Source organism: Oncorhynchus nerka, linkage group LG14, assembly GCF_034236695.1.
Source record: "Oncorhynchus nerka isolate Pitt River linkage group LG14, Oner_Uvic_2.0, whole genome shotgun sequence".
NCBI classification, from domain to species: domain Eukaryota; kingdom Metazoa; phylum Chordata; class Actinopteri; order Salmoniformes; family Salmonidae; genus Oncorhynchus; species Oncorhynchus nerka.
In genome coordinates, this window is record NC_088409.1 from 20,641,706 (window position 1) to 20,667,722 (window position 26,017).

Below are 26,017 nucleotides of genomic sequence, written 5' to 3' on the forward strand. Positions count from 1 at the left end.
TTTACTTTGGGCACGTCAGTCAGGCAGAAATTCAGAATATTGCCCCCTAGCCTTAAGAAGTTTTAATACTTTTCAGAAGTAGCCATTATTTACTATTCTGAACAAAAATATATATGCAACACGCAACAATTGAAACGTTTTTACTGAGTTACAGTTAATATAAGGAAAAGCTCAAGTTAATGTTGTTATTCTTTCAACATGCATCACTGGATTACATGACCTCTGCTACTCCTGTCTCTAGTTTCAGCACTTTTTAAATCATGATACAGCCCATTACAGAATCGGCAAATGGTAACTCCACCCTTTGCAGCACTGTACAAAGTTTCAGATGAATGTCACAGTGGGTAGAGTCAAAATCAAGGGCCCAGTGAGAGGGATTACTTTACCTATCCTGGTTTCCTTAAAGACCAGTGCTCTAACCACTGAGCTATGGAGCCATATATGTAATTTTTGAAGAATTGGAATAAAGACTGTTGACATCTAGTGGAATCCATAGGTACAGCAATCTAGGGAGGAGCAGACCCATAGGCCAGAGGTGGATGAACGCAGTGCCCTTGTTTGGGCTTGTAGGGCCAAAAAATAAAAGATTTCTGGATGGATTTTCCTTGGGTTTCGCCTCACAGCCATAGGAAGCACCTGGTTATACTCACAAACATTATTTTAACCGTTTAGAAAATTCAAAGTGTTTTCCATCAAATTCTACCAATTAGATGCACCTAGCTTCTGGGCCTGATGAAAACAGGCAGTTTACTTTGGCACAGTCAGGGAGCCCAGAAATTCAGAATATTGCCCCAGCGGGAGATGACAAGTTTTAATACTTTCTCAGAAGTAGCCATTATTTACTATTCTGAACAAAAATATATATGCAACACCGCAACATGTTATTGAAACAGGGTTTTTACTGAGTTACAGTTAATATAAGGAAAAGCTCAAGTTAATGTTGTTATTCTTGGCGAGATCATGGAACGGGCAGTCCATCACTGGAGGATGACCTCTGCTACTCCTGTCTCTAGTTTCAGCACTTTCAAATCATGATGGGCAGCCCAGGACAGAATCGGCAAATGGTAACTCCCACCCTTTGCAGCACTGTGTAAAGTTTCAGATGAATGTCACAGAGGGTAGAGTCAAAATCAAGGCCCCAGTGAGAATTGAACTCACGACCCCTGGTTTACAAGACCAGTGCTCTAACCACTGAGCTATGGAGCCATAAATGTAATTTTTAAGAATTGGAATAAAGACTGTTGACATCTAGTGGAATCCATAGGTACAGCAATCTGGGAGGAATTTTTATATACAGACCCATAGACTTGCATTGGAAAGGCTTCTTAGCGCCAAAAAATAAAACGATTTCTGGATGGATTTTCCTTGGGTTTTCGCCTGCCATATGAATTCTGTTATACTCACAAACATTATTTTAACCGTTTAGAAAATTCAAAGTGTTTTCCATCAAATTCTACCAATTAGATGCATTTCCTAGCTTCTGGGCCTGAAAAACAGGCAGTTTACTTTGGGCACGTCAGTCAGGCAGAAATTCAGAATATTGCCCCTAGCCTTAAGAAGTTTTAATACTTTCTCAGAAGTAGCCATTATTTACTATTCTGAACAAAAATATATATGCAACACGCAACAATTGAAACGTTTTTACTGAGTTACAGTTAATATAAGGAAAAGCTCAAGTTAATGTTGTTATTCTTTCAACATGCATCACTGGATTACATGACCTCTGCTACTCCTGTCTCTAGTTTCAGCACTTTTTAAATCATGATGGGCAGCCCAGGACAGAATCGGCAAATGGTAACTCCCACCCTTTGCAGCACTGTGTAAAGTTTCAGATGAATGTCACAGAGGGTAGAGTCAAAATCAAGGGCCCAGTGAGAATTGAATTCACGACCCCTGGTTTACAAGACCAGTGCTCTAACCACTGAGCTATGGAGCCATATATGTAATTTTTGAAGAATTGGAATAAAGACTGTTGACATCTAGTGGAATCCATAGGTACAGCAATCTGGGAGGAATTTTTATATACAGACCCATAGACTTGCATTGGAAAGGCTTCTTAGCGCCAAAAAATAAAACGATTTCTGGATGGATTTTCCTTGGGTTTTCGCCTGCCATATGAATTCTGTTATACTCACAAACATTATTTTAACCGTTTAGAAAATTCAAAGTGTTTTCCATCAAATTCTACCAATTAGATGCATTTCCTAGCTTCTGGGCCTGAAAACCAGGCAGTTTACTTTGGGCACGTCAGTCAGGCAGAAATTCAGAATATTGCCCCCTAGCCTTAAGAAGTTTTAATACTTTCTCAGAAGTAGCCATTATTTACTATTCTGAACAAAAATATATATGCAACACGCAACAATTGAAACGTTTTTACTGAGTTACAGTTAATATAAGGAAAAGCTCAAGTTAATGTTGTTATTCTTTCAACATGCATCACTGGATTACATGACCTCTGCTACTCCTGTCTCTAGTTTCAGCACTTTTTAAATCATGATGGGCAGCCCAGGACAGAATCGGCAAATGGTAACTCCCACCCTTTGCAGCACTGTGTAAAGTTTCAGATGAATGTCACAGAGGGTAGAGTCAAAATCAAGGCCCCAGTGAGAATTGAACTCACGACCCCTGGTTTACAAGACCAGTGCTCTAACCACTGAGCTATGGAGCCATAAATGTAATTTTTAAGAATTGGAATAAAGACTGTTGACATCTAGTGGAATCCATAGGTACAGCAATCTGGGAGGAATTTTTATATACAGACCCATAGACTTGCATTGGAAAGGCTTCTTAGCGCCAAAAAATAAAACGATTTCTGGATGGATTTTCCTTGGGTTTTCGCCTGCCATATGAATTCTGTTATACTCACAAACATTATTTTAACCGTTTAGAAAATTCAAAGTGTTTTCCATCAAATTCTACCAATTAGATGCATTTCCTAGCTTCTGGGCCTGAAAAACAGGCAGTTTACTTTGGGCACGTCAGTCAGGCAGAAATTCAGAATATTGCCCCTAGCCTTAAGAAGTTTTAATACTTTCTCAGAAGTAGCCATTATTTACTATTCTGAACAAAAATATATATGCAACACGCAACAATTGAAACGTTTTTACTGAGTTACAGTTAATATAAGGAAAAGCTCAAGTTAATGTTGTTATTCTTTCAACATGCATCACTGGATTACATGACCTCTGCTACTCCTGTCTCTAGTTTCAGCACTTTTTAAATCATGATGGGCAGCCCAGGACAGAATCGGCAAATGGTAACTCCCACCCTTTGCAGCACTGTGTAAAGTTTCAGATGAATGTCACAGAGGGTAGAGTCAAAATCAAGGGCCCAGTGAGAATTGAATTCACGACCCCTGGTTTACAAGACCAGTGCTCTAACCACTGAGCTATGGAGCCATATATGTAATTTTTGAAGAATTGGAATAAAGACTGTTGACATCTAGTGGAATCCATAGGTACAGCAATCTGGGAGGAATTTTTATATACAGACCCATAGACTTGCATTGGAAAGGCTTCTTAGCGCCAAAAAATAAAACGATTTCTGGATGGATTTTCCTTGGGTTTTCGCCTGCCATATGAATTCTGTTATACTCACAAACATTATTTTAACCGTTTAGAAAATTCAAAGTGTTTTCCATCAAATTCTACCAATTAGATGCATTTCCTAGCTTCTGGGCCTGAAAAACAGGCAGTTTACTTTGGGCACGTCAGTCAGGCAGAAATTCAGAATATTGCCCCCTAGCCTTAAGAAGTTTTAATACTTTCTCAGAAGTAGCCATTATTTACTATTCTGAACAAAAATATATATGCAACACGCAACAATTGAAACGTTTTTACTGAGTTACAGTTAATATAAGGAAAAGCTCAAGTTAATGTTGTTATTCTTTCAACATGCATCACTGGATTACATGACCTCTGCTACTCCTGTCTCTAGTTTCAGCACTTTTTAAATCATGATGGGCAGCCCAGGACAGAATCGGCAAATGGTAACTCCCACCCTTTGCAGCACTGTGTAAAGTTTCAGATGAATGTCACAGAGGGTAGAGTCAAAATCAAGGCCCCAGTGAGAATTGAATTCACGACCCCTGGTTTACAAGACCAGTGCTCTAACCACTGAGCTATGGAGCCATAAATGTAATTTTTGAAGAATTGGAATAAAGACTGTTGACATCTAGTGGAATCCATAGGTACAGCAATCTGGGAGGAATTTTTATATACAGACCCATAGACTTGCATTGGAAAGGCTTCTTAGCGCCAAAAAATAAAACGATTTCTGGATGGATTTTCCTTGGGTTTTCGCCTGCCATATGAATTCTGTTATACTCACAAACATTATTTTAACCGTTTAGAAAATTCAAAGTGTTTTCCATCAAATTCTACCAATTAGATGCATTTCCTAGCTTCTGGGCCTGAAAAACAGGCAGTTTACTTTGGGCACGTCAGTCAGGCAGAAATTCAGAATATTGCCCCCTAGCCTTAAGAAGTTTTAATACTTTCTCAGAAGTAGCCATTATTTACTATTCTGAACAAAAATATATATGCAACACGCAACAATTGAAACGTTTTTACTGAGTTACAGTTAATATAAGGAAAAGCTCAAGTTAATGTTGTTATTCTTTCAACATGCATCACTGGATTACATGACCTCTGCTACTCCTGTCTCTAGTTTCAGCACTTTTTAAATCATGATGGGCAGCCCAGGACAGAATCGGCAAATGGTAACTCCCACCCTTTGCAGCACTGTGTAAAGTTTCAGATGAATGTCACAGAGGGTAGAGTCAAAATCAAGGCCCCAGTGAGAATTGAATTCACGACCCCTGGTTTACAAGACCAGTGCTCTAACCACTGAGCTATGGAGCCATAAATGTAATTTTTAAGAATTGGAATAAAGACTGTTGACATCTAGTGGAATCCATAGGTACAGCAATCTGGGAGGAATTTTTATATACAGACCCATAGACTTGCATTGGAAAGGCTTCTTAGCGCCAAAAAATAAAACGATTTCTGGATGGATTTTCCTTGGGTTTTCGCCTGCCATATGAATTCTGTTATACTCACAAACATTATTTTAACCGTTTAGAAAATTCAAAGTGTTTTCCATCAAATTCTACCAATTAGATGCATTTCCTAGCTTCTGGGCCTGAAAAACAGGCAGTTTACTTTGGGCACGTCAGTCAGGCAGAAATTCAGAATATTGCCCCTAGCCTTAAGAAGTTTTAATACTTTCTCAGAAGTAGCCATTATTTACTATTCTGAACAAAAATATATATGCAACACGCAACAATTGAAACGTTTTTACTGAGTTACAGTTAATATAAGGAAAAGCTCAAGTTAATGTTGTTATTCTTTCAACATGCATCACTGGATTACATGACCTCTGCTACTCCTGTCTCTAGTTTCAGCACTTTTTAAATCATGATGGGCAGCCCAGGACAGAATCGGCAAATGGTAACTCCCACCCTTTGCAGCACTGTGTAAAGTTTCAGATGAATGTCACAGAGGGTAGAGTCAAAATCAAGGCCCAGTGAGAATTGAATTCACGACCCCTGGTTTACAAGACCAGTGCTCTAACCACTGAGCTATGGAGCCATAAATGTAATTTTTAAAGAATTGGAATAAAGACTGTTGACATCTAGTGGAATCCATAGGTACAGCAATCTGGGAGGAATTTTTATATACAGACCCATAGACTTGCATTGGAAAGGCTTCTTAGCGCCAAAAAATAAAACGATTTCTGGATGGATTTTCCTTGGGTTTTCGCCTGCCATATGAATTCTGTTATACTCACAAACATTATTTTAACCGTTTAGAAAATTCAAAGTGTTTTCCATCAAATTCTACCAATTAGATGCATTTCCTAGCTTCTGGGCCTGAAAAACAGGCAGTTTACTTTGGGCACGTCAGTCAGGCAGAAATTCAGAATATTGCCCCCTAGCCTTAAGAAGTTTTAATACTTTCTCAGAAGTAGCCATTATTTACTATTCTGAACAAAAATATATATGCAACACGCAACAATTGAAACGTTTTTACTGAGTTACAGTTAATATAAGGAAAAGCTCAAGTTAATGTTGTTATTCTTTCAACATGCATCACTGGATTACATGACCTCTGCTACTCCTGTCTCTAGTTTCAGCACTTTTTAAATCATGATGGGCAGCCCAGGACAGAATCGGCAAATGGTAACTCCCACCCTTTGCAGCACTGTGTAAAGTTTCAGATGAATGTCACAGAGGGTAGAGTCAAAATCAAGGCCCCAGTGAGAATTGAATTCACGACCCCTGGTTTACAAGACCAGTGCTCTAACCACTGAGCTATGGAGCCATATATGTAATTTTTGAAGAATTGGAATAAAGACTGTTGACATCTAGTGGAATCCATAGGTACAGCAATCTGGGAGGAATTTTTATATACAGACCCATAGACTTGCATTGGAAAGGCTTCTTAGCGCCAAAAAATAAAACGATTTCTGGATGGATTTTCCTTGGGTTTTCGCCTGCCATATGAATTCTGTTATACTCACAAACATTATTTTAACCGTTTAGAAAATTCAAAGTGTTTTCCATCAAATTCTACCAATTAGATGCATTTCCTAGCTTCTGGGCCTGAAAAACAGGCAGTTTACTTTGGGCACGTCAGTCAGGCAGAAATTCAGAATATTGCCCCCTAGCCTTAAGAAGTTTTAATACTTTCTCAGAAGTAGCCATTATTTACTATTCTGAACAAAAATATATATGCAACACGCAACAATTGAAACGTTTTTACTGAGTTACAGTTAATATAAGGAAAAGCTCAAGTTAATGTTGTTATTCTTTCAACATGCATCACTGGATTACATGACCTCTGCTACTCCTGTCTCTAGTTTCAGCACTTTTTAAATCATGATGGGCAGCCCAGGACAGAATCGGCAAATGGTAACTCCCACCCTTTGCAGCACTGTGTAAAGTTTCAGATGAATGTCACAGAGGGTAGAGTCAAAATCAAGGCCCCAGTGAGAATTGAATTCACGACCCCTGGTTTACAAGACCAGTGCTCTAACCACTGAGCTATGGAGCCATATATGTAATTTTTGAAGAATTGGAATAAAGACTGTTGACATCTAGTGGAATCCATAGGTACAGCAATCTGGGAGGAATTTTTATATACAGACCCATAGACTTGCATTGGAAAGGCTTCTTAGCGCCAAAAAATAAAACGATTTCTGGATGGATTTTCCTTGGGTTTTCGCCTGCCATATGAATTCTGTTATACTCACAAACATTATTTTAACCGTTTAGAAAATTCAAAGTGTTTTCCATCAAATTCTACCAATTAGATGCATTTCCTAGCTTCTGGGCCTGAAAAACAGGCAGTTTACTTTGGGCACGTCAGTCAGGCAGAAATTCAGAATATTGCCCCCTAGCCTTAAGAAGTTTTAATACTTTCTCAGAAGTAGCCATTATTTACTATTCTGAACAAAAATATATATGCAACACGCAACAATTGAAACGTTTTTACTGAGTTACAGTTAATATAAGGAAAAGCTCAAGTTAATGTTGTTATTCTTTCAACATGCATCACTGGATTACATGACCTCTGCTACTCCTGTCTCTAGTTTCAGCACTTTTTAAATCATGATGGGCAGCCCAGGACAGAATCGGCAAATGGTAACTCCCACCCTTTGCAGCACTGTGTAAAGTTTCAGATGAATGTCACAGAGGGTAGAGTCAAAATCAAGGCCCCAGTGAGAATTGAACTCACGACCCCTGGTTTACAAGACCAGTGCTCTAACCACTGAGCTATGGAGCCATAAATGTAATTTTTAAGAATTGGAATAAAGACTGTTGACATCTAGTGGAATCCATAGGTACAGCAATCTGGGAGGAATTTTTATATACAGACCCATAGACTTGCATTGGAAAGGCTTCTTAGCGCCAAAAAATAAAACGATTTCTGGATGGATTTTCCTTGGGTTTTCGCCTGCCATATGAATTCTGTTATACTCACAAACATTATTTTAACCGTTTAGAAAATTCAAAGTGTTTTCCATCAAATTCTACCAATTAGATGCATTTCCTAGCTTCTGGGCCTGAAAAACAGGCAGTTTACTTTGGGCACGTCAGTCAGGCAGAAATTCAGAATATTGCCCCTAGCCTTAAGAAGTTTTAATACTTTCTCAGAAGTAGCCATTATTTACTATTCTGAACAAAAATATATATGCAACACGCAACAATTGAAACGTTTTTACTGAGTTACAGTTAATATAAGGAAAAGCCCAAGTTAATGTTGTTATTCTTTCAACATGCATCACTGGATTACATGACCTCTGCTACTCCTGTCTCTAGTTTCAGCACTTTTTAAATCATGATGGGCAGCCCAGGACAGAATCGGCAAATGGTAACTCCCACCCTTTGCAGCACTGTGTAAAGTTTCAGATGAATGTCACAGAGGGTAGAGTCAAAATCAAGGCCCCAGTGAGAATTGAATTCACGACCCCTGGTTTACAAGACCAGTGCTCTAACCACTGAGCTATGGAGCCATAAATGTACTTTTGAAGAATTGGAATAAAGACTGTTGACATCTAGTGGAATCCATAGGTACAGCAATCTGGGAGGAATTTTTATATACAGACCCATAGACTTGCATTGGAAAGGCTTCTTAGCGCCAAAAAATAAAACGATTTCTGGATGGATTTTCCTTGGGTTTTCGCCTGCCATATGAATTCTGTTATACTCACAAACATTATTTTAACCGTTTAGAAAATTCAAAGTGTTTTCCATCAAATTCTACCAATTAGATGCATTTCCTAGCTTCTGGGCCTGAAAAACAGGCAGTTTACTTTGGGCACGTCAGTCAGGCAGAAATTCAGAATATTGCCCCTAGCCTTAAGAAGTTTTAATACTTTCTCAGAAGTAGCCATTATTTACTATTCTGAACAAAAATATATATGCAACACGCAACAATTGAAACGTTTTTACTGAGTTACAGTTAATATAAGGAAAAGCTCAAGTTAATGTTGTTATTCTTTCAACATGCATCACTGGATTACATGACCTCTGCTACTCCTGTCTCTAGTTTCAGCACTTTTTAAATCATGATGGGCAGCCCAGGACAGAATCGGCAAATGGTAACTCCCACCCTTTGCAGCACTGTGTAAAGTTTCAGATGAATGTCACAGAGGGTAGAGTCAAAATCAAGGCCCCAGTGAGAATTGAACTCACGACCCCTGGTTTACAAGACCAGTGCTCTAACCACTGAGCTATGGAGCCATAAATGTAATTTTTTAAGAATTGGAATAAAGACTGTTGACATCTAGTGGAATCCATAGGTACAGCAATCTGGGAGGAATTTTTATATACAGACCCATAGACTTGCATTGGAAAGGCTTCTTAGCGCCAAAAAATAAAACGATTTCTGGATGGATTTTCCTTGGGTTTTCGCCTGCCATATGAATTCTGTTATACTCACAAACATTATTTTAACCGTTTAGAAAATTCAAAGTGTTTTCCATCAAATTCTACCAATTAGATGCATTTCCTAGCTTCTGGGCCTGAAAAACAGGCAGTTTACTTTGGGCACGTCAGTCAGGCAGAAATTCAGAATATTGCCCCCTAGCCTTAAGAAGTTTTAATACTTTCTCAGAAGTAGCCATTATTTACTATTCTGAACAAAAATATATATGCAACACGCAACAATTGAAACGTTTTTACTGAGTTACAGTTAATATAAGGAAAAGCTCAAGTTAATGTTGTTATTCTTTCAACATGCATCACTGGATTACATGACCTCTGCTACTCCTGTCTCTAGTTTCAGCACTTTTTAAATCATGATGGGCAGCCCAGGACAGAATCGGCAAATGGTAACTCCCACCCTTTGCAGCACTGTGTAAAGTTTCAGATGAATGTCACAGAGGGTAGAGTCAAAATCAAGGCCCCAGTGAGAATTGAACTCACGACCCCTGGTTTACAAGACCAGTGCTCTAACCACTGAGCTATGGAGCCATAAATGTAATTTTTAAGAATTGGAATAAAGACTGTTGACATCTAGTGGAATCCATAGGTACAGCAATCTGGGAGGAATTTTTATATACAGACCCATAGACTTGCATTGGAAAGGCTTCTTAGCGCCAAAAAATAAAACGATTTCTGGATGGATTTTCCTTGGGTTTTCGCCTGCCATATGAATTCTGTTATACTCACAAACATTATTTTAACCGTTTAGAAAATTCAAAGTGTTTTCCATCAAATTCTACCAATTAGATGCATTTCCTAGCTTCTGGGCCTGAAAAACAGGCAGTTTACTTTGGGCACGTCAGTCAGGCAGAAATTCAGAATATTGCCCCCTAGCCTTAAGAAGTTTTAATACTTTCTCAGAAGTAGCCATTATTTACTATTCTGAACAAAAATATATATGCAACACGCAACAATTGAAACGTTTTTACTGAGTTACAGTTAATATAAGGAAAAGCCCAAGTTAATGTTGTTATTCTTTCAACATGCATCACTGGATTACATGACCTCTGCTACTCCTGTCTCTAGTTTCAGCACTTTTTAAATCATGATGGGCAGCCCAGGACAGAATCGGCAACTCCCACCCTTTGCAGCACTGCGTAAAGTTTCAGATGAATGTCACAGAGGGTAGAGTCAAAATCAAGGCCCCAGTGAGAATTGAACTCACGACCCCTGGTTTACAAGACCAGTGCTCTAACCACTGAGCTATGGAGCCATAAATGTACTTTTTGAAGAATTGGAATAAAGACTGTTGACATCTAGTGGAATCCATAGGTACAGCAATCTGGGAGGAATTTTTATATACAGACCCATAGACTTGCATTGGAAAGGCTTCTTAGCGCCAAAAAATAAAACGATTTCTGGATGGATTTTCCTTGGGTTTTCGCCTGCCATATGAATTCTGTTATACTCACAAACATTATTTTAACCGTTTAGAAAATTCAAAGTGTTTTCCATCAAATTCTACCAATTAGATGCATTTCCTAGCTTCTGGGCCTGAAAAACAGGCAGTTTACTTTGGGCACGTCAGTCAGGCAGAAATTCAGAATATTGCCCCCTAGCCTTAAGAAGTTTTAATACTTTCTCAGAAGTAGCCATTATTTACTATTCTGAACAAAAATATATATGCAACACGCAACAATTGAAACGTTTTTACTGAGTTACAGTTAATATAAGGAAAAGCTCAAGTTAATGTTGTTATTCTTTCAACATTCATCACTGGATTACATGACCTCTGCTACTCCTGTCTCTAGTTTCAGCACTTTTTAAATCATGATGGGCAGCCCAGGACAGAATCGGCAAATGGTAACTCCCACCCTTTGCAGCACTGTGTAAAGTTTCAGATGAATGTCACAGAGGGTAGAGTCAAAATCAAGGCCCCAGTGAGAATTGAACTCACGACCCCTGGTTTACAAGACCAGTGCTCTAACCACTGAGCTATGGAGCCATAAATGTACTTTTTGAAGAATTGGAATAAAGACTGTTGACATCTAGTGGAATCCATAGGTACAGCAATCTGGGAGGAATTTTTATATACAGACCCATAGACTTGCATTGGAAAGGCTTCTTAGCGCCAAAAAATAAAACGATTTCTGGATGGATTTTCCTTGGGTTTTCGCCTGCCATATGAATTCTGTTATACTCACAAACATTATTTTAACCGTTTAGAAAATTCAAAGTGTTTTCCATCAAATTCTACCAATTAGATGCATTTCCTAGCTTCCGGGCTTGAATAACAGGCAGTTTACTTTGGGAACGTCAGTCAGGGAGAAATTCAGAATACTGCCCCCTAGCCTTAAGAAGTTTTAATACTTTCTCAGAAGTAGCCATTATTTACTATACTGAACAAAAATATATATGCAACACGCAACAATTGAAACGTTTTTACTGAGTTACAGTTAATATGAGGAAAAGCTCAAGTTAATGTTGTTATTCTTTCAAAATGCATCACTGGATTACATGACCTCTGCTACTCCTGTTTCTAGTTTCAGCACTTTTTAAATCATGATGGGCAGCCCAGGACAGAATCGGCAACTCCCACCCTTTGCAGCACTGTGTAAAGTTTCAGATGAATGTCACAGAGGGTAGAGACAAAATCAAGGCCCCAGTGAGAATTGAACTCACGACCCCTGGTTTACAAGACCAGTGCTCTAACCATTGAGCTATGGAGCCATATATGTACTTTTTGAAGAATTGGAATAAAGACTGTTGACATCTAGTGGAATCCATAGGTACAGCAATCTGGGAGGAATTTTTATATACAGACCCATTGACTTGCATTGGAAAGGCTTCTTAGCGCCAAAAAATAAACCGATTTCTGGATGGATTTTCCTTGGGTTTTCGCCTGCCATATGAATTCTGTTATACTCACAAACATTATTTTAACCGTTTAGAAAATTCAAAGTGTTTTCCATCAAATTCTACCAATTAGATGCATTTCCTAGCTTCTGGGCCTGAATAACAGGCAGTTTACTTTGGGCACGTCAGTCAGGCAGAAATTCAGAATACTGCCCCCTAGCCTAAAGAAGTTTTAATACTTTCTCAGAAGTAGCAATTATTTACTATACTGAACAAAAATATATATGGAACACGCAACAATTGAAACGTTTTTACTGAGTTACAGTTAATATAAGGAAAAGCTCAAGTTAATGTTGTTATTCTTTCAACATGCATCACTGGATTACATGACCTCTGCTACTCCTGTCTCTAGTTTCAGCACTTTTTAAATCATGATGGTTAGCCCAGGACAGAATCGGCAACTCCCACCCTTTGCAGCACTGATGAATGTCACAGAGGGTTAGAGTCAAAATCAAGGCCCCAGTGAGAATGGAACTCACAACCCCTGGTTTACAATACCAGTGCTCTAACCACTGAGATATGGAGCCATATATGTATATTTGAAGAATTGGAATAAAGACTGTTGACATCTAGTGGAATCCATAGGTACAGCAATCTGGGAGGAATTTTTATATACAGACCCATAGACTTGCATTGGAAAGGCTTCTTAGCGCCAAAAAATAAAACTATTTCTGGATGGATTTTCCTTGGGTTTTCGCCTGCCATATGAATTCTGTTATACTCACAAACATTATTTTAACCGTTTAGAAAATTCAAAGTGTTTTCCATCAAATTCTACCAATTAGATGCATTTCCTAGCTTCTGGGCCTGAATAACAGGCAGTTTACTTTGGGCACGTCAGTCAGGCAGAAATTCAGAATACTGCCCCCTAGCCTTAAGAAGTTTTAATACTTTCTCAGAAGTAGCCATTATTTACTATACTGAACAAAAATATATATGCAACACGCAACAATTGAAACGTTTTTACTGAGTTACAGTTAATATAAGGAAAAGCTCAAGTTAATGTTGTTATTCTTTCAACATGCATCACTGGATTACATGACCTCTGCTACTCCTGTCTCTAGTTTCAGCACTTTTTAAATCATGATGGTTAGCCCAGGACAGAATCGGCAACTCCCACCCTTTGCAGCACTGATGAATGTCACAGAGGGTAGAGTCAAAATCAAGGCCCCAGTGAGAATTGAACTCAAAACCCCTGGTTTACAAGACCAGTGCTCTAACCACTGAGCTATGGAGCCATATATGTATATTTGAAGAATTGGAATAAATACTGTTGACATCTAGTGGAATCCATAGGTACAGCAATCTGGGAGGAATTTTTATATACAGACCCATAGACTTGCATTGGAAAGGCTTCTTAGCGCCAAAAAATCAAACGATTTCTGGATGGATTTTCCTTGGGTTTTCGCCTGCCATATGAATTCTGTTATACTCACAAACATTATTTTAACCGTTTAGAAAATTCAAAGTGTTTTCCATCAAATTCTACCAATTAGATGCATTTCCTTGCTTCTGGGCCTGAATAACAGGCAGTTTACTTTGGGCACGTCAGTCAGGCAGAAATTCAGAATACTGCCCCCTGGCCTTAAGAAGTTTTAATACTTTCTCAGAAGTAGCCATTATTTACTATACTGAACAAAAATATATATGCAACACGCAACAATTGAAACGTTTTTACTGAGTTACAGTTAATATAAGGAAAAGCTCAAGTTAATGTTGTTATTTTTTCAACATGCATCACTGGATTACATGACCTCTGCTACTCCTGTCTCTAGTTTCAGCACTTTTTAAATCATGATGGGCAGCCCAGGAGAGAATTGTATCCTTTTTGGTAATGTCTCTTACAGTAGTAGTACCGCAGATCATTATTTTTGCAAGCAATATTGTCAGTTTGTTGTCACATTTAGATGTTTCTGCTGTATAGAGCGAGACAAATGTTAACTCCCACCCTTTGTAGCACTGTGTAAAGTTTCAGATGAATGTCACAGAGGGTAGAGTCAAAATCAAGACCCCTGGTCATATTGTCACATATTTTTATTTATTTTTAGTCCCAACCTTCATCTACCCTCAACCCCTCCCATCAATCTCTGAAACCATTCCGTTTACTTTTTGTTAGCTGTATGTGTGTAATAAGTCCACCAGTGGTATTTGTGATATCATTAACAATTATTATACAATTGGTAAACATTTTTTTTAATCAATTAGTGTATTTGAGACACTAATCAATTAGTGTAATTTGTTATTTTAGACTGGTTGAAATCTGTCCTTTGGTCTGATGAGTCCAAATTTGAGACTTTTGGTTCCAACCGCCGTGTCTTTGTGAGATGCAGAATAGGTGAACGGATTATCTCTGCATGTGTGGTTCAAACTGTGAATCATGGACCAAGAAGGAGGGTGATGGAGTGCTGCATTAGATGACCTGGACTCTTCAATTGCCCAACCTCAATCCAATTGAGATGGTTTGGGATGAGTGAAGGAAAAGCAGACAACAAGTGCTCAGCATATGTGGGAACTCCTTCAAGACTGTTGTAAAAGCCTTCCAGGTGAAGCTAATTGAGAGAATGCCAAGAGTGTGCAAAGCTGTCATCAAGGTAAAGGGTGGCTACTTTGAAGAATCTCAAATATAACATATATTTAGTTTTGTTTAAGACTTTTTTGGTTACTACATGATTACTACATATGTGTTATTTCATAGTTGTCTTCACTATTATTCCACATTGTACAAATTAGTAACAATAAAGAAAAACCCTTGAATGAGTAGGTGTGTCCATACTTTGACTGGTATTGTATTACTAATGTTTTTAATGTAGTTAATGCCATTGTGTGAAGAAAAAGGCACTTTTGCACACTGTGGACACTAGTGTTGAGTGATTAACCGAAATGTCTGTTATTTTTCAGTTTTTAAAAACTAACTGATGTCAAGTAGATTAAATTATTTTAATTCCATTTTGTTCTGTTTTTTTCTGGGCTCAATGCACACGTTGTGCATTTTCCTTAGAGCTAAATTAAATCAATCCAGATCAGCATAGGCAACAGCTCTATAAGAGGTGAGATGATGACTTGGAATGAGATAATAGTCATCAAATAAAACAAATGTAATATACACAACAACTGAAATATTTTTAAAGTAATGTCAATAAATGATGGCTAATAAGCATTAATGGGCAGTCACTACCATCATGGGACTTGTTTTAATTGTTTTTTCTGTGTTATTAAAGCATTTAACACATATAATGCATAATGCATTTCATGTTTAAAATAATAATCGAAATCGTAATCGAAAAACGTGATGTATTAATAATCAAACTGAAACCGAACCGACCTCAAAAAGCAGTAATTGCTCAGTGCTAGTGGACAGTGTAGTTTTTAGTAGCAAGTAGGAATTACATCTCTGGTTAAATGGCGTTTTTCATCAGTATTGTTTCAGATCAAAAATGTTTGGGCAAGTTATTATGGTTAATTAAAAACAAATACAGACTATCATCATTAAGCAGTCAACTCTTCAACACGTGTTAACTTGCGGTGGTCAGACAACCACTTCAGTGAGTCGCCTGGAGATGGCGGTCAAACCCCACAAATGATTCTGCTAGGCTCCTGTTGGGGCAGAGTCTGGTGTCGGAATAGTTAACGTGGGGCCGCCCTGGCTTCAGTGACTTTATTTTTTAAGAAAAAAAAAAGAACCGACCGAGCAGCAGGAGGGGTGGGATGCAGAACTGAACAGGACATACTGAAGGGGAAAATAGAGGGAACGCTAATGCTACAAAATATGGAGTCTTGCCCGATGTACATGTGTGTGTTTTACAATACATTGATGTAGCCAGTCAATATTTTATATTTATTTGAACTATTTTTTGTGTGTGTGACATCTGCAATGACGAGGGTCGGGGTTTTGAGCAGGACCGCAGCGATTGTGCTCTGTCTTTTGGGATGCAATGTGTGGAAAGCGGTAACCAAAACCCTGCAAGATGACAACCCTCTAAAAGGTAGGTAGCTGATACAAATGATTCACTTTATTCAAAGTACTTGTGAGATGTTATGCCCAATATGTTCGTCTTGCTAGCTAGCTACTTGTATAGCTAGCGATAACTTGGCGTTGGTGGCTTATGTGCTAACTTCAGATAGTTATCTAGCTACGTTAGTTAGCTTTTCAATCGGCTAGTTATATAACGTTCATTTGGCTGTCCTTTTCAGTCACAAAACTGTATACATACCTTATCTCTCTGTGGTTGTTCGTGTTTAATTTAGCCAAGGTATTATATCATTTGAATGGTTTGAAGTGCTTTTGTGTCTCACAACGTGTCCTCAACTGAAACAAAAACACCTCACCATCTTACCTAGCTAGATAGCTAGACCTAACTGATATTGCATGTTGTTGGCAAGAGGCTAGCTAACATTAGCTAGTTAGCTAACGTTAGTTGATGCTAAGTTCTTCTGCAGCCTCTCAATTGTAATGGATAATTTTGGTGCAGGCCTTAGCTAAAACATGTTTTACTTGTCCTTATTCAGATGAGGTGGAAACGTAATTTGAGCATGTTTTTTTGATGCAATGTATCATTGTGTAATGGATTGTTTTCAGACCAGCAGTATTCCACGAGAGAGATAACGTTCATGCATTTTGTGTATGAATTTGACCACGTATGCAGGAGATTCCTCCAGACATGATTATAAGCTAGATGCTGCAGATGTGAGTGGAAGGAGGAATCTCACACACACCACCATCTCTCATAAATGAGTGAAAGGCAGTATATGTCAGGTGGCTTTTGCTTCACTGCCTCTTCCTTCACAGCCTCCTGCTGAATTGGGGGCAGTGCTGGAAATGGTTTAGGCTGGGCACAGCGAACCTATTTGTATCATTCTGTGGTTTTATTCGTTGTTAAAGACATGAGTGAAATGGCAACACACTGTAAAGCGTAGTTAGAATCGCTGCAGATGTATTTCATTCAGCCACTCCAAAGCGTTCTCTTTTTTTAAAGAGAAGAGTGCTTCCAAGACTAGCCGTATCTGTTTCTCTCATGTACTCACTCACTTATTCTCACACACACACTACTTTGCTTGGAGAACTGTGCGGCTCTGTTTTGCTGCTTCAGTTTTCATTCTAATTTTGTTTGTTAATCATATTGCTGTGACTGAGTGTGTGCTCGTAGTTGTGTGAGACCCTAACCAAACAGTAATTTATTAGACTATTTTGTGTGTCCTTGTCTGTCTGTAACTAAATATTAAGTGTCCCCAACTATCACGCGATGTCAACACAGGTGCCTATTAAGTTCCTTAGAGAAAATTATTGATGCCTTCTGAGCATCTCAACTCAGTATTTTGATTGACCCCCCCACCCCTCTGTTTTTCTCCTCTCTGTCTCTCTCTCTCTAAAAAACCTTCAGACCCTCCCTGGGGCTCTTGTTGATACTGAGGGCTTCTTCTCGTCTCTCCTCTCCTCACACATAGCTAGCTATATATATATGGAGGCAGACAGACGACACATAGTTAGCAACATGGATGCAGACAGACACATAATTATAGATCCAACTCTCATTTCTGCAACCCATAATACACTACAGCTGGGAACAGGCTCACTGCAGCCAGGGCTAGAGGACAGGGTGCCAGGAAGACCAAATCATGTTGAAGTGTGTGTGTGTGTGTGTGCCTATGCATGTGACACACTGCAATGCAGCACTCTGCTTATTCTTGGGGCTTGTGCACAGAGACTACTATAACAGTGCTTTATACACACATGCACTAGCACAACACCCGTATTGGTTGAGGGATTGCTGCAACAGTTTTCCACCAGATCTATAATTTTGTAATACATATGTGTTTCTGTCAGAACGAAATCAATGATCTAATTATTGGATTAAGAGGGACTGAATAAGATCTGTGATTTTTGTTGAAGAAAGCACTTGGCAAAACACTGAATAAAGTACAGTGTCTGTTCTATACCTTCAAATTATATTTTTAAAATTGTATTTTTCTGTCACAAAATAGATATTATAGTCTAGCTATCATCGTAACAGTAGCAGTATTATTTGGAAATTCTGTACATATTTCATTGTTTTTTAAACTTTTTTTTTTTTTTTAAGGGGTGGATCAGCTTAATATTGCAGAAAGATTGTTCCTTCCATCAATGTAATTGTCTGCATCATTTCCAATCCCCCATATATTTTTGGGGTAAATGTAGCGTGATTCGTTCTGCGTTGTGTACTTTTAATTAGGACGCTGCCACAACTGGAGGTCTGCTAGTTGAATTATTTTTTTATTTGCCCTGCACACGAAGAGACAACACACATTATGTTAACCCTTGGCGCGGTCCTAGCTCTCAGGCACCTTGCTAGCCGAAGGTCGGGCAAAAGAGAACAATAAGGGGGTACGGAAATACAGATAACCCGCGCTGGACCAAACCAAAATATACACAACTTTTACAATCACATATACAGTAGGGCAAAAAAGTATTTAGTCTGCCACCAATTGTGCAAGTTCTCCCACTTAAAAATATGAGAGGCCTGTAATTTTCATCATAGATACACTTCAACTATGACATACAAAATGAAAAAAAAAAAATCCAGAATATCACATTGTAGGATTTTAATGAATTTATTTGCAAATTATGGTGGAAAATAAGTATTTGGTCACCTACAAACAAGCAAGATTTCTGGCTCTCACAGACCTGTAACTTCTTCGTTAAGAGGCTCCTCTGTCCTCCACTCGTTACCTGTATTAATGGCACCTGTTTGAACTTGTTGTCAGTATAAAAGACACCTGTCCACAACCTCAAACAGTCACACTACAAACTCCACTATGGCCAAGACAAAGAGCTGTCAAAGGACACCAGAAACAAAATTGTAGACAATTATTAGGAAATGGAAGACATACAAGACCACTGATAATCTCCCTCGATCTGGGGCTCCACGCAAGATCTCACCCCGTGGGGTCAACATGATCACAAGAACAGTGAGCGAAAATCCCAGAATTTGGTTTAGATAATGCAAAAACAAAGTGTTGGAGAAGAAAGTTAAAGTGCAATCAATATGTGCCATGTAAAAAAGCTAACGTTTAAGTTTGCAGAACAAGGGGAACAACTACTTCAAGGTCTGAGCAACTGACGACACTGATTGAAACACTATTAGCGCGCACTCCTCTAACTAGCTAGCCATTTCACATCGGTTACACCAGCCTAATCTCGAGAGTTGATAGGCTTGAAGTCATAAACAGCTCAATGATTGAAGCACAGCGAAGAGCTGCTGGCAAGCGCACGAAAGTGCTGTTTGAATGAATGCTTACGAGCCTGCTGCTGCCTACCATCGCTAAGTCAGACTGCTCTATCAAATATCAAGTCATAGACTTAATTATAACATAATAACACACAGAAATACGAGCCTTTGGTCATTAATATGGTCGAATCCCGAAACTATAATTTCGAAAACAAAACGTTTATTCTTTCAGTGAAATACAGAACCGTATTGTCATTGAAAATAAGAATGTGTTCTTTAACTGACTTGCCTAGTTAAATAAAGATGTTAAAAAGTTGTCCAAAAATACAGATTACCGATTGTTATGAATATTTGAAATCAGAAATCGGTCGACCTCTACATACTCATACTTATATTCATACTTTTTTAAGAATATACCTTTAGTATTCCCCGCAAACCCTACCACCCTTCCCCCAATTGGATTAAAGTAATAAACACGTGGGCTTCTACCTTCAGTTTATACATCTTATACACGTTTTACAGAAACAATCTATTTTACAGTAGTTATATTTTGTTTTTCGTTCTTCCTCTTTCTGATGTACATATTTCATTGTATGTATTTTATTTGACAAAATTTGTATTTTTCAATAGCTAAATGTGTGCAGATCAAGTATTGATATCATGAATTGGATTCCTGCCTGTAACTTGATGAAAATCAGTGTTGTCAACAAACTAGCTAATGCTAGCTAGCAGAGAGGTTGAAGGCGCGGAGAAGCCCTGATGACATCGAGCTGCCTGTCCTTGGACATGCTGACATGACCACCACCTCCAACCAGCACCTCTGCTGACCATCTAGCAGAGCTTCTAAATCCTCTCATGCCCGCTGTGGCCATCTGCTGGAGGCTTGAAGAAGCACTCCGATTTGATCGAGCTGATCTAGCTACTGTTGTAGCCTAAATTTCTTTTTACATTACATTTTGTTGTTTATTTTTCTTAACAAGTGCTTTGCGATTCTGTTTGCAATGAAAAGCACTATAAAAGTTTAATCAATTATTATTTATATGTGTAAAATATTACTGTCCTCAGATTTTTAATTCATAGATTTGAATGTGTATTACAAAAGGTTTTGTTGGAAAAAGCTATATATCCATTGTTTAGCTGGATTACAATGTTTGTATCTGGTATACTTGATTAACATATGAATTCAAAACATAATGAATTTGCCTCATGCTGTTAGGCCTAGTCCCAAATGGCACCCTATTCCTGTTGGGAAAATTATGATTAAATGACTGAACAAATCATTTTAAATGGAACTGTAAGTAAACTTATACTCTGTTTTATTATATCTGATTAACAATATGAGTTCATAAGAAGGGATTGTGTGACACGGACAAGGAGTAATTAAAGTTAATGAACACCATTCCAACTAGGCAGAAACAAATGGGTTGTGGATTAAGTAAGCAGATAAGGTAGTTAACCTATGGTTGAACCGATGAAACTGAGCTCTGGGGTGTTTTAGATAAGGCTGTGAGTGCATTCCTAGGTTTTCTGTTAATTAGAACTGTCAGCTAAGTGGTGATCGATAATGTTGATGAGTCAAAAGTTAATTCAGTTATGTTGTGTGACCTGGGAGTGTGTTAGTGAGTTGGAATGAACTATTAACCTCACTTTGTCCCGGTCGAGAGGGGATTCTGTTAAGCAATGAAATGACGTCATGTTTTGTATATAAACTGTTGCTCGTGGTGAAGTGGCAGCGCGCTCCGAGAATACATTCTGTTACCTATTATTGAAATGGCTGGTCTCCGTCTATTTTATGCAAACAAGAATCTTACAAATTCTCATAAAATAGATTAAGGGTATTTTTCTCAGTGAGTGAGGTGGATATATCTCGTTTTAAAACTAAATGTGATCGTTTCATTTTCTAGAGACAAACAATCTAGAGAGAAGAGGTCTATCCCCACGTCTTTATACACACAAAACCAGGAAAGCGATGAAGGAAATGGAGTGTACGATAAATAGACCTAATAAGAGCAGAAACGGAGAGAGATGGGGAATCCCCCAAATATTAATGAGATGACTCAAAGGATTTATTTTCGTAGAACACAGAACACTGTGGTTTCCTAGTGTGCCAAGGAGGAGTTTGAAAGGTTGTGATGGTACCAAAGAAAGCCCCCTCTCCTCTCCTGCAGAGTTGAGGTGATTATTCCCTCTATACTATAATCTCTGCCTACTGTCCTGGAATATTGATCAGGATATTTAAAGAGAGAACTTGGTAGGTTATGTTAGATGTGGTGGTGGATTATCCCTATCCTATTACATTTTTGGGTGTTTGCGTTGAGCGGGGAGAGAAATCACCAGCAGGGGTTGAACCGGTACACACACCAGGAGTTAACAGTATCTAGGATCTGACAGTTTAATAACCACTAACCATGGATACCATAAGCACAACCAGTTGACCTTATAGCAGTAGTCCTCCATCAGAGCCGCTAGTAGCCACAGACAGAGGATGCTACTGTCCTCCTGCCATTATTATGGCTCAGTGATGATGTCCAACTCCCTCTACCTCACAGCAGGGTCTGATCAATAACCTCTACACACACTCACACAAACACAATGATACACACTGGCTCTACCTCTCACACCCATACTGTCTGTCTCACACACGCCCTGCTGCTCTGGCTGCTGTTGCTTTGGCTAATTGGTGGTAGATCTCAGCATCAGGTCAGGAAAAACTCTCTTTGATGCCTTTATCCTCCATATGGCACACAGACCGACAGACCGACCCAGTTACTGAGAGAACGACTGGTTTAACAGGGCTGCTGAGACACAACATTTCTCTTCCTACATGCGTGTGTGTTTTTGCGATACACTTTTTTCAGAGGGCTGTAGCCTGTTTAAGGATGTCACCAGAGATTTATTGGATCAGAATGGGGAGGTGTGTGCGTGTGTGCGTGCGTGTGCCCCAGTCTCCCAGGGGAGCTCTTCAGAGTGAGCACAGCTGGTACCCCTAAAGAAGGACGGAACACTGGGACAGGAAGTGATGCACCATTTAAATACCTCCCTCTCCCAGACCCACTATAGTGAAACTTAAAATGTTTGTTGCAACTAGTTAGGTAAGTGATATTTTCGGGCGACCTAGATAGATACTCTGTAGTAGTCAGTCTCCTGTAGTCTGTATCTGTCTGACCCTCTGTGTGTCTGTTACCTGAATAACCATCCAGCCTGGGGAGTTGGGAGTGGAGGGTGAGCATGGACGGGATAAGTGTGTCTGTGTCTATGTAAGGCTAAAGGATGTGTATGTACGTTAGGGGGGAGGGGCACACCCTTTCAGCCTTAATTAAGGGCCAATGATCAGACACCACTTCCCTTATCACAGAGACAAGTGTCTGCAACAAGAGGACAGATGAGAGAGGGGGAGTGTTTGTGAGAGGGTGTGTGTGTGTGTGACACAGGGTTTGTGAGGGGGTTGTGAGACAGGGTTTGTGAGGGGGTTGTGAGACGGACGGGGTGTGAGAGGGGGTGTGTGTGAGACAGGGTTTGTGAGTGGGCGGGGGTGTGAGACAGGGTTTGTGAGTGGACGGGGTGTGAGAGGGGTGTGTGTGAGACAGGGTTTGTGAGTGGGCGGGGTGTGAGACAGGGTTTGTGAGTGGACGGGGTGTGAGAGGGGTGTGTGTGAGACAGGGTTTGTGAGTGGACGGGGTGTGAGAGGGGTGTGTGTGAGACAGGGTTTGTGAGAGGGGGTGTGTGTGAGACAGGGTTTGTGAGTGGGCGGGGGTGTGAGACAGGGTTTGTGAGTGGAGGGGGTGTGAGACAGGGTTTGTGAGTGGAGGGGGTGTGTGAGACAGGGTTTGTGGGAGGGGGTGTGTGAGACAGGGTTTGTGAGAGGGGTTGTGTGTGAGACAGGGTTTGTGAGAGGGGTTGTGTGTGAGACAGGGTTTGTGAGTGGGCGGGGTGTGAGACAGGGTTTGTGAGTGGACGGGGTGTGAGAGGGGGTGTGTGTGTGAGACAGGGTTTGTGAGTGGGCGGGGGTGTGAGACAGGGTTTGTGAGTGGAGGGGGTGTGAGACAGGGTTTGTGAGTGGAGGGGTGTGTGAGACAGGGTTTGTGAGAGGGGGTGTGTGTGTGGGACAGGGTTTGTGACGGGGTGTGTGTGGGTGCGTGTGCATGTATACGACACAGGAGTAAGTAGATGAGGAAGGTGTGTGTCTTGAGTTGATGAAATGAATTGCTCCTCTTGCTGTAGGTGACTGTACAAGACTGAGCTGCTACTTATTTCAGTGATGAAGTATGGCTAAAGTATCCTTGTTAGCCATTAGCACACATTACTGTTGTTTACATAACCTGCCAGACCAGAAATTTGTTTAGTGTTGGTACCAAGTCACCGTTAAGCTGTTAGCCAAGCTCCTTTATGAAACAAGCTGAAATGTGTGTGTGTGTGTGTGTGTGTGTGTATACTCTGTTTTTAAAGGTCTAGCTCTCTTTTTCTGGTTGTCCTCTCTCTCTGTCTCACTCACTCACACCGTTTGACTCATGCACAGTGCCTTTCGCCACAGTGGTAAAGGTTAGCGTTCTGGCCTGACCTGTTACCTTGTGTTACGGATACAGTTATCCTGTGTGTGTGTGTATCCTGTGTGTGTGTTTCTTTTCTCTCCTTCTCCCCTCACAGGTGAAAACCATCACTCCCCAATCAGTCAACAATCAATCATCAATCAGAAGACACACCTCCTCCTATTTCCTACCCTATCACAGTTCCTTCCCCATGGTTTAAAAACCCCATCATTTGTTTGCTCTAGAGCAATCTCTAGCTCAATCTCTCTGTAAATGCCATGTCTGTAGGTCTCTGTGTTTCACTCTCGCTTTGTGTCGTAACCTCTCTTTTGTTTAAGCACCTCCATAGCACTTTGTCATCACCTGTGAGTATTGTTTTTGGTTATGGTGTTTGTTTGTTGCTGGTGGGAAAAGGGGAAACCAAGACAAGTCGCCCATGGGCATACACTACCCGTAGGTGAACTTTGTTAAATACACTAGTTAGAACTGGGCGGACCACCCACTGTATTTTTGGTTAGTTAGTTAGCTGTTGTTAAAGTAGGCTAGTCTAGCTTAGGGGTGTTTTTGAATACTTATTGTTTCTTTTCTTGGGTCCAGCTCAGCCCCTTTTCCTGCTCCCCCCATTACCGTGTGTTTATAAATAAACCTAGAGTTTGACGGTAGATTTCTGTTGTCGTGGTTATTTCGTGCACACTTTTACTTTGTCACAATAATAATTTGCATGAGTTATGTTACGGGTCTCATTACCATCCCCCCTAGACTGTCGGGCCAAAAGGGATTCGTAACACCTTGCCAAGGTTAACTCACGCTCACTGAAAGTAAAGTGTTCTAAATACTTGGATTTCTCTTGTGAAACTTGGGGTTTCGCCATCTGTCTCCCATTCCAGAATACCCCTGTCTGTGTATGTGCAGTGCGTGCAGCTACCACTTTGTGTAGCGGTTGGCAATGATGCTAATGAAAACAGTCTTCTGGTAGATGGAAATGCTTTCTCAAAAAACTTCTCAATGAAATGTTAACTACAAAGTAGCCTAGCTTCCCTGGCAGAATGATATCAGGATTATTTTCATCAACCCAGTCTGTATTTGTTTTGTAAACTCTACCATCACATGTGGCTACAAAAAAACGTAGGTGCTAACTGGAATGAAAGGTTATCTACACCCATAAATCCTCATTTCCACCAAAAAATCCCAGACCTCCGATTTATCTGTTTTTTCTATTTAAAAAGTGCAAATTTGAGAGTGAACCTGAAAAAACAGGGGGAAACGGAAACCTGTAAAAACAAACGGAATTTGGGGAGAAAAAATAAATGTAATCAATCACCCAACTACCAACCTCATCCCCATATTGTTTTTATTTACTTTTCTGCTCTTTTACACACCAGTATCTCTACCTGCACATCATCATCTGCTCATTTATCACTCCAGTGTTAATTTGCTAAATTGTAATTCACTACTATGGCCTATTTATTGCCTTACCTCCTTACTCCATTTGCACACACTGTATAAAGATTTTTCTATTGTGTTCTTGACTGTGCTTTTGTTTCTCCTTTGTGTAACTCTGTTGTTTTTTGTTGCACTGCGTTGCTTTATCTTGGCCAGGTTGCAGTTGTAAATAACTGACATACCTAGTTAAATAAAGTTTAAATTATTATAATATATCTTTTTTAATTCATTAGATTTTATAGGGACCTAACAAAGGTCTAGCCTAGATAAGCTTGGCCAGTGTGGGTGTTCCGCTCTGTCCAGTTTAGCTCTGGCACTGCATGAACTAGGTGTGTGTGTGTGTGTGTGTGGCCAGCTTTACAATGCTCTGCTATCCAACGGAGTTAATGGTTTAATGGAAGTATGTTATTCAGCAGTTTCCAGGAAAGTGTATGACAGTAATAAAGGAGATGTGTGCTCAGAGATTTCCTTCCTCAGGCATCAAGAAACAGCAAAAGGGC

The 26,017-nt window shown here is 39.7% G+C and overlaps 1 protein-coding gene and 18 non-coding genes across 19 annotated transcripts in view; 1 reads left to right on the forward strand and 18 right to left on the reverse strand.

Moving 5' to 3' along the window:
• Positions 1 to 1,133: 1,133 nt before the first annotated feature.
• Positions 1,134 to 1,206, reverse strand: trnat-ugu (transfer RNA threonine (anticodon UGU)). The gene has a single exon. It is a non-coding gene; the product is annotated as a tRNA-Thr (tRNA).
• A 657-nt stretch (positions 1,207 to 1,863) lies between these two features.
• trnat-ugu (transfer RNA threonine (anticodon UGU)) lies at positions 1,864 to 1,936 on the reverse strand. The gene has a single exon. It is a non-coding gene; the product is annotated as a tRNA-Thr (tRNA).
• A 659-nt stretch (positions 1,937 to 2,595) lies between these two features.
• trnat-ugu (transfer RNA threonine (anticodon UGU)) lies at positions 2,596 to 2,668 on the reverse strand. Its single transcript has one exon. It is a non-coding gene; the product is annotated as a tRNA-Thr (tRNA).
• Positions 2,669 to 3,325: 657 nt separating this feature from the next.
• trnat-ugu (transfer RNA threonine (anticodon UGU)) lies at positions 3,326 to 3,398 on the reverse strand. The gene has a single exon. It is a non-coding gene; the product is annotated as a tRNA-Thr (tRNA).
• A 659-nt stretch (positions 3,399 to 4,057) lies between these two features.
• On the reverse strand, positions 4,058 to 4,130 carry trnat-ugu (transfer RNA threonine (anticodon UGU)). Its single transcript has one exon. It is a non-coding gene; the product is annotated as a tRNA-Thr (tRNA).
• A 659-nt stretch (positions 4,131 to 4,789) lies between these two features.
• On the reverse strand, positions 4,790 to 4,862 carry trnat-ugu (transfer RNA threonine (anticodon UGU)). Its single transcript has one exon. It is a non-coding gene; the product is annotated as a tRNA-Thr (tRNA).
• Positions 4,863 to 5,518: 656 nt separating this feature from the next.
• trnat-ugu (transfer RNA threonine (anticodon UGU)) lies at positions 5,519 to 5,591 on the reverse strand. The gene has a single exon. It is a non-coding gene; the product is annotated as a tRNA-Thr (tRNA).
• Positions 5,592 to 6,250: 659 nt separating this feature from the next.
• trnat-ugu (transfer RNA threonine (anticodon UGU)) lies at positions 6,251 to 6,323 on the reverse strand. The gene has a single exon. It is a non-coding gene; the product is annotated as a tRNA-Thr (tRNA).
• Positions 6,324 to 6,982: 659 nt separating this feature from the next.
• On the reverse strand, positions 6,983 to 7,055 carry trnat-ugu (transfer RNA threonine (anticodon UGU)). Its single transcript has one exon. It is a non-coding gene; the product is annotated as a tRNA-Thr (tRNA).
• A 659-nt stretch (positions 7,056 to 7,714) lies between these two features.
• trnat-ugu (transfer RNA threonine (anticodon UGU)) lies at positions 7,715 to 7,787 on the reverse strand. Its single transcript has one exon. It is a non-coding gene; the product is annotated as a tRNA-Thr (tRNA).
• A 657-nt stretch (positions 7,788 to 8,444) lies between these two features.
• trnat-ugu (transfer RNA threonine (anticodon UGU)) lies at positions 8,445 to 8,517 on the reverse strand. Its single transcript has one exon. It is a non-coding gene; the product is annotated as a tRNA-Thr (tRNA).
• A 657-nt stretch (positions 8,518 to 9,174) lies between these two features.
• On the reverse strand, positions 9,175 to 9,247 carry trnat-ugu (transfer RNA threonine (anticodon UGU)). Its single transcript has one exon. It is a non-coding gene; the product is annotated as a tRNA-Thr (tRNA).
• Positions 9,248 to 9,906: 659 nt separating this feature from the next.
• On the reverse strand, positions 9,907 to 9,979 carry trnat-ugu (transfer RNA threonine (anticodon UGU)). The gene has a single exon. It is a non-coding gene; the product is annotated as a tRNA-Thr (tRNA).
• Positions 9,980 to 10,630: 651 nt separating this feature from the next.
• On the reverse strand, positions 10,631 to 10,703 carry trnat-ugu (transfer RNA threonine (anticodon UGU)). The gene has a single exon. It is a non-coding gene; the product is annotated as a tRNA-Thr (tRNA).
• Positions 10,704 to 11,362: 659 nt separating this feature from the next.
• On the reverse strand, positions 11,363 to 11,435 carry trnat-ugu (transfer RNA threonine (anticodon UGU)). Its single transcript has one exon. It is a non-coding gene; the product is annotated as a tRNA-Thr (tRNA).
• A 652-nt stretch (positions 11,436 to 12,087) lies between these two features.
• Positions 12,088 to 12,160, reverse strand: trnat-ugu (transfer RNA threonine (anticodon UGU)). Its single transcript has one exon. It is a non-coding gene; the product is annotated as a tRNA-Thr (tRNA).
• Positions 12,161 to 12,800: 640 nt separating this feature from the next.
• On the reverse strand, positions 12,801 to 12,873 carry trnat-ugu (transfer RNA threonine (anticodon UGU)). The gene has a single exon. It is a non-coding gene; the product is annotated as a tRNA-Thr (tRNA).
• Positions 12,874 to 13,511: 638 nt separating this feature from the next.
• trnat-ugu (transfer RNA threonine (anticodon UGU)) lies at positions 13,512 to 13,584 on the reverse strand. Its single transcript has one exon. It is a non-coding gene; the product is annotated as a tRNA-Thr (tRNA).
• Positions 13,585 to 16,009: 2,425 nt separating this feature from the next.
• LOC135575176 (protein FAM171A1-like) overlaps positions 16,010 to 26,017 on the forward strand; it is a 48,291-nt gene continuing 38,283 nt past the window's right edge. Inside the window, exon 1 of the mRNA XM_065027736.1 lies at positions 16,010 to 16,329. Within this exon, the coding sequence (XP_064883808.1) occupies positions 16,218 to 16,329 (112 nt within the window). The 5' untranslated portion in view covers positions 16,010 to 16,217. The remainder of the gene's footprint in view (positions 16,330 to 26,017) is intronic.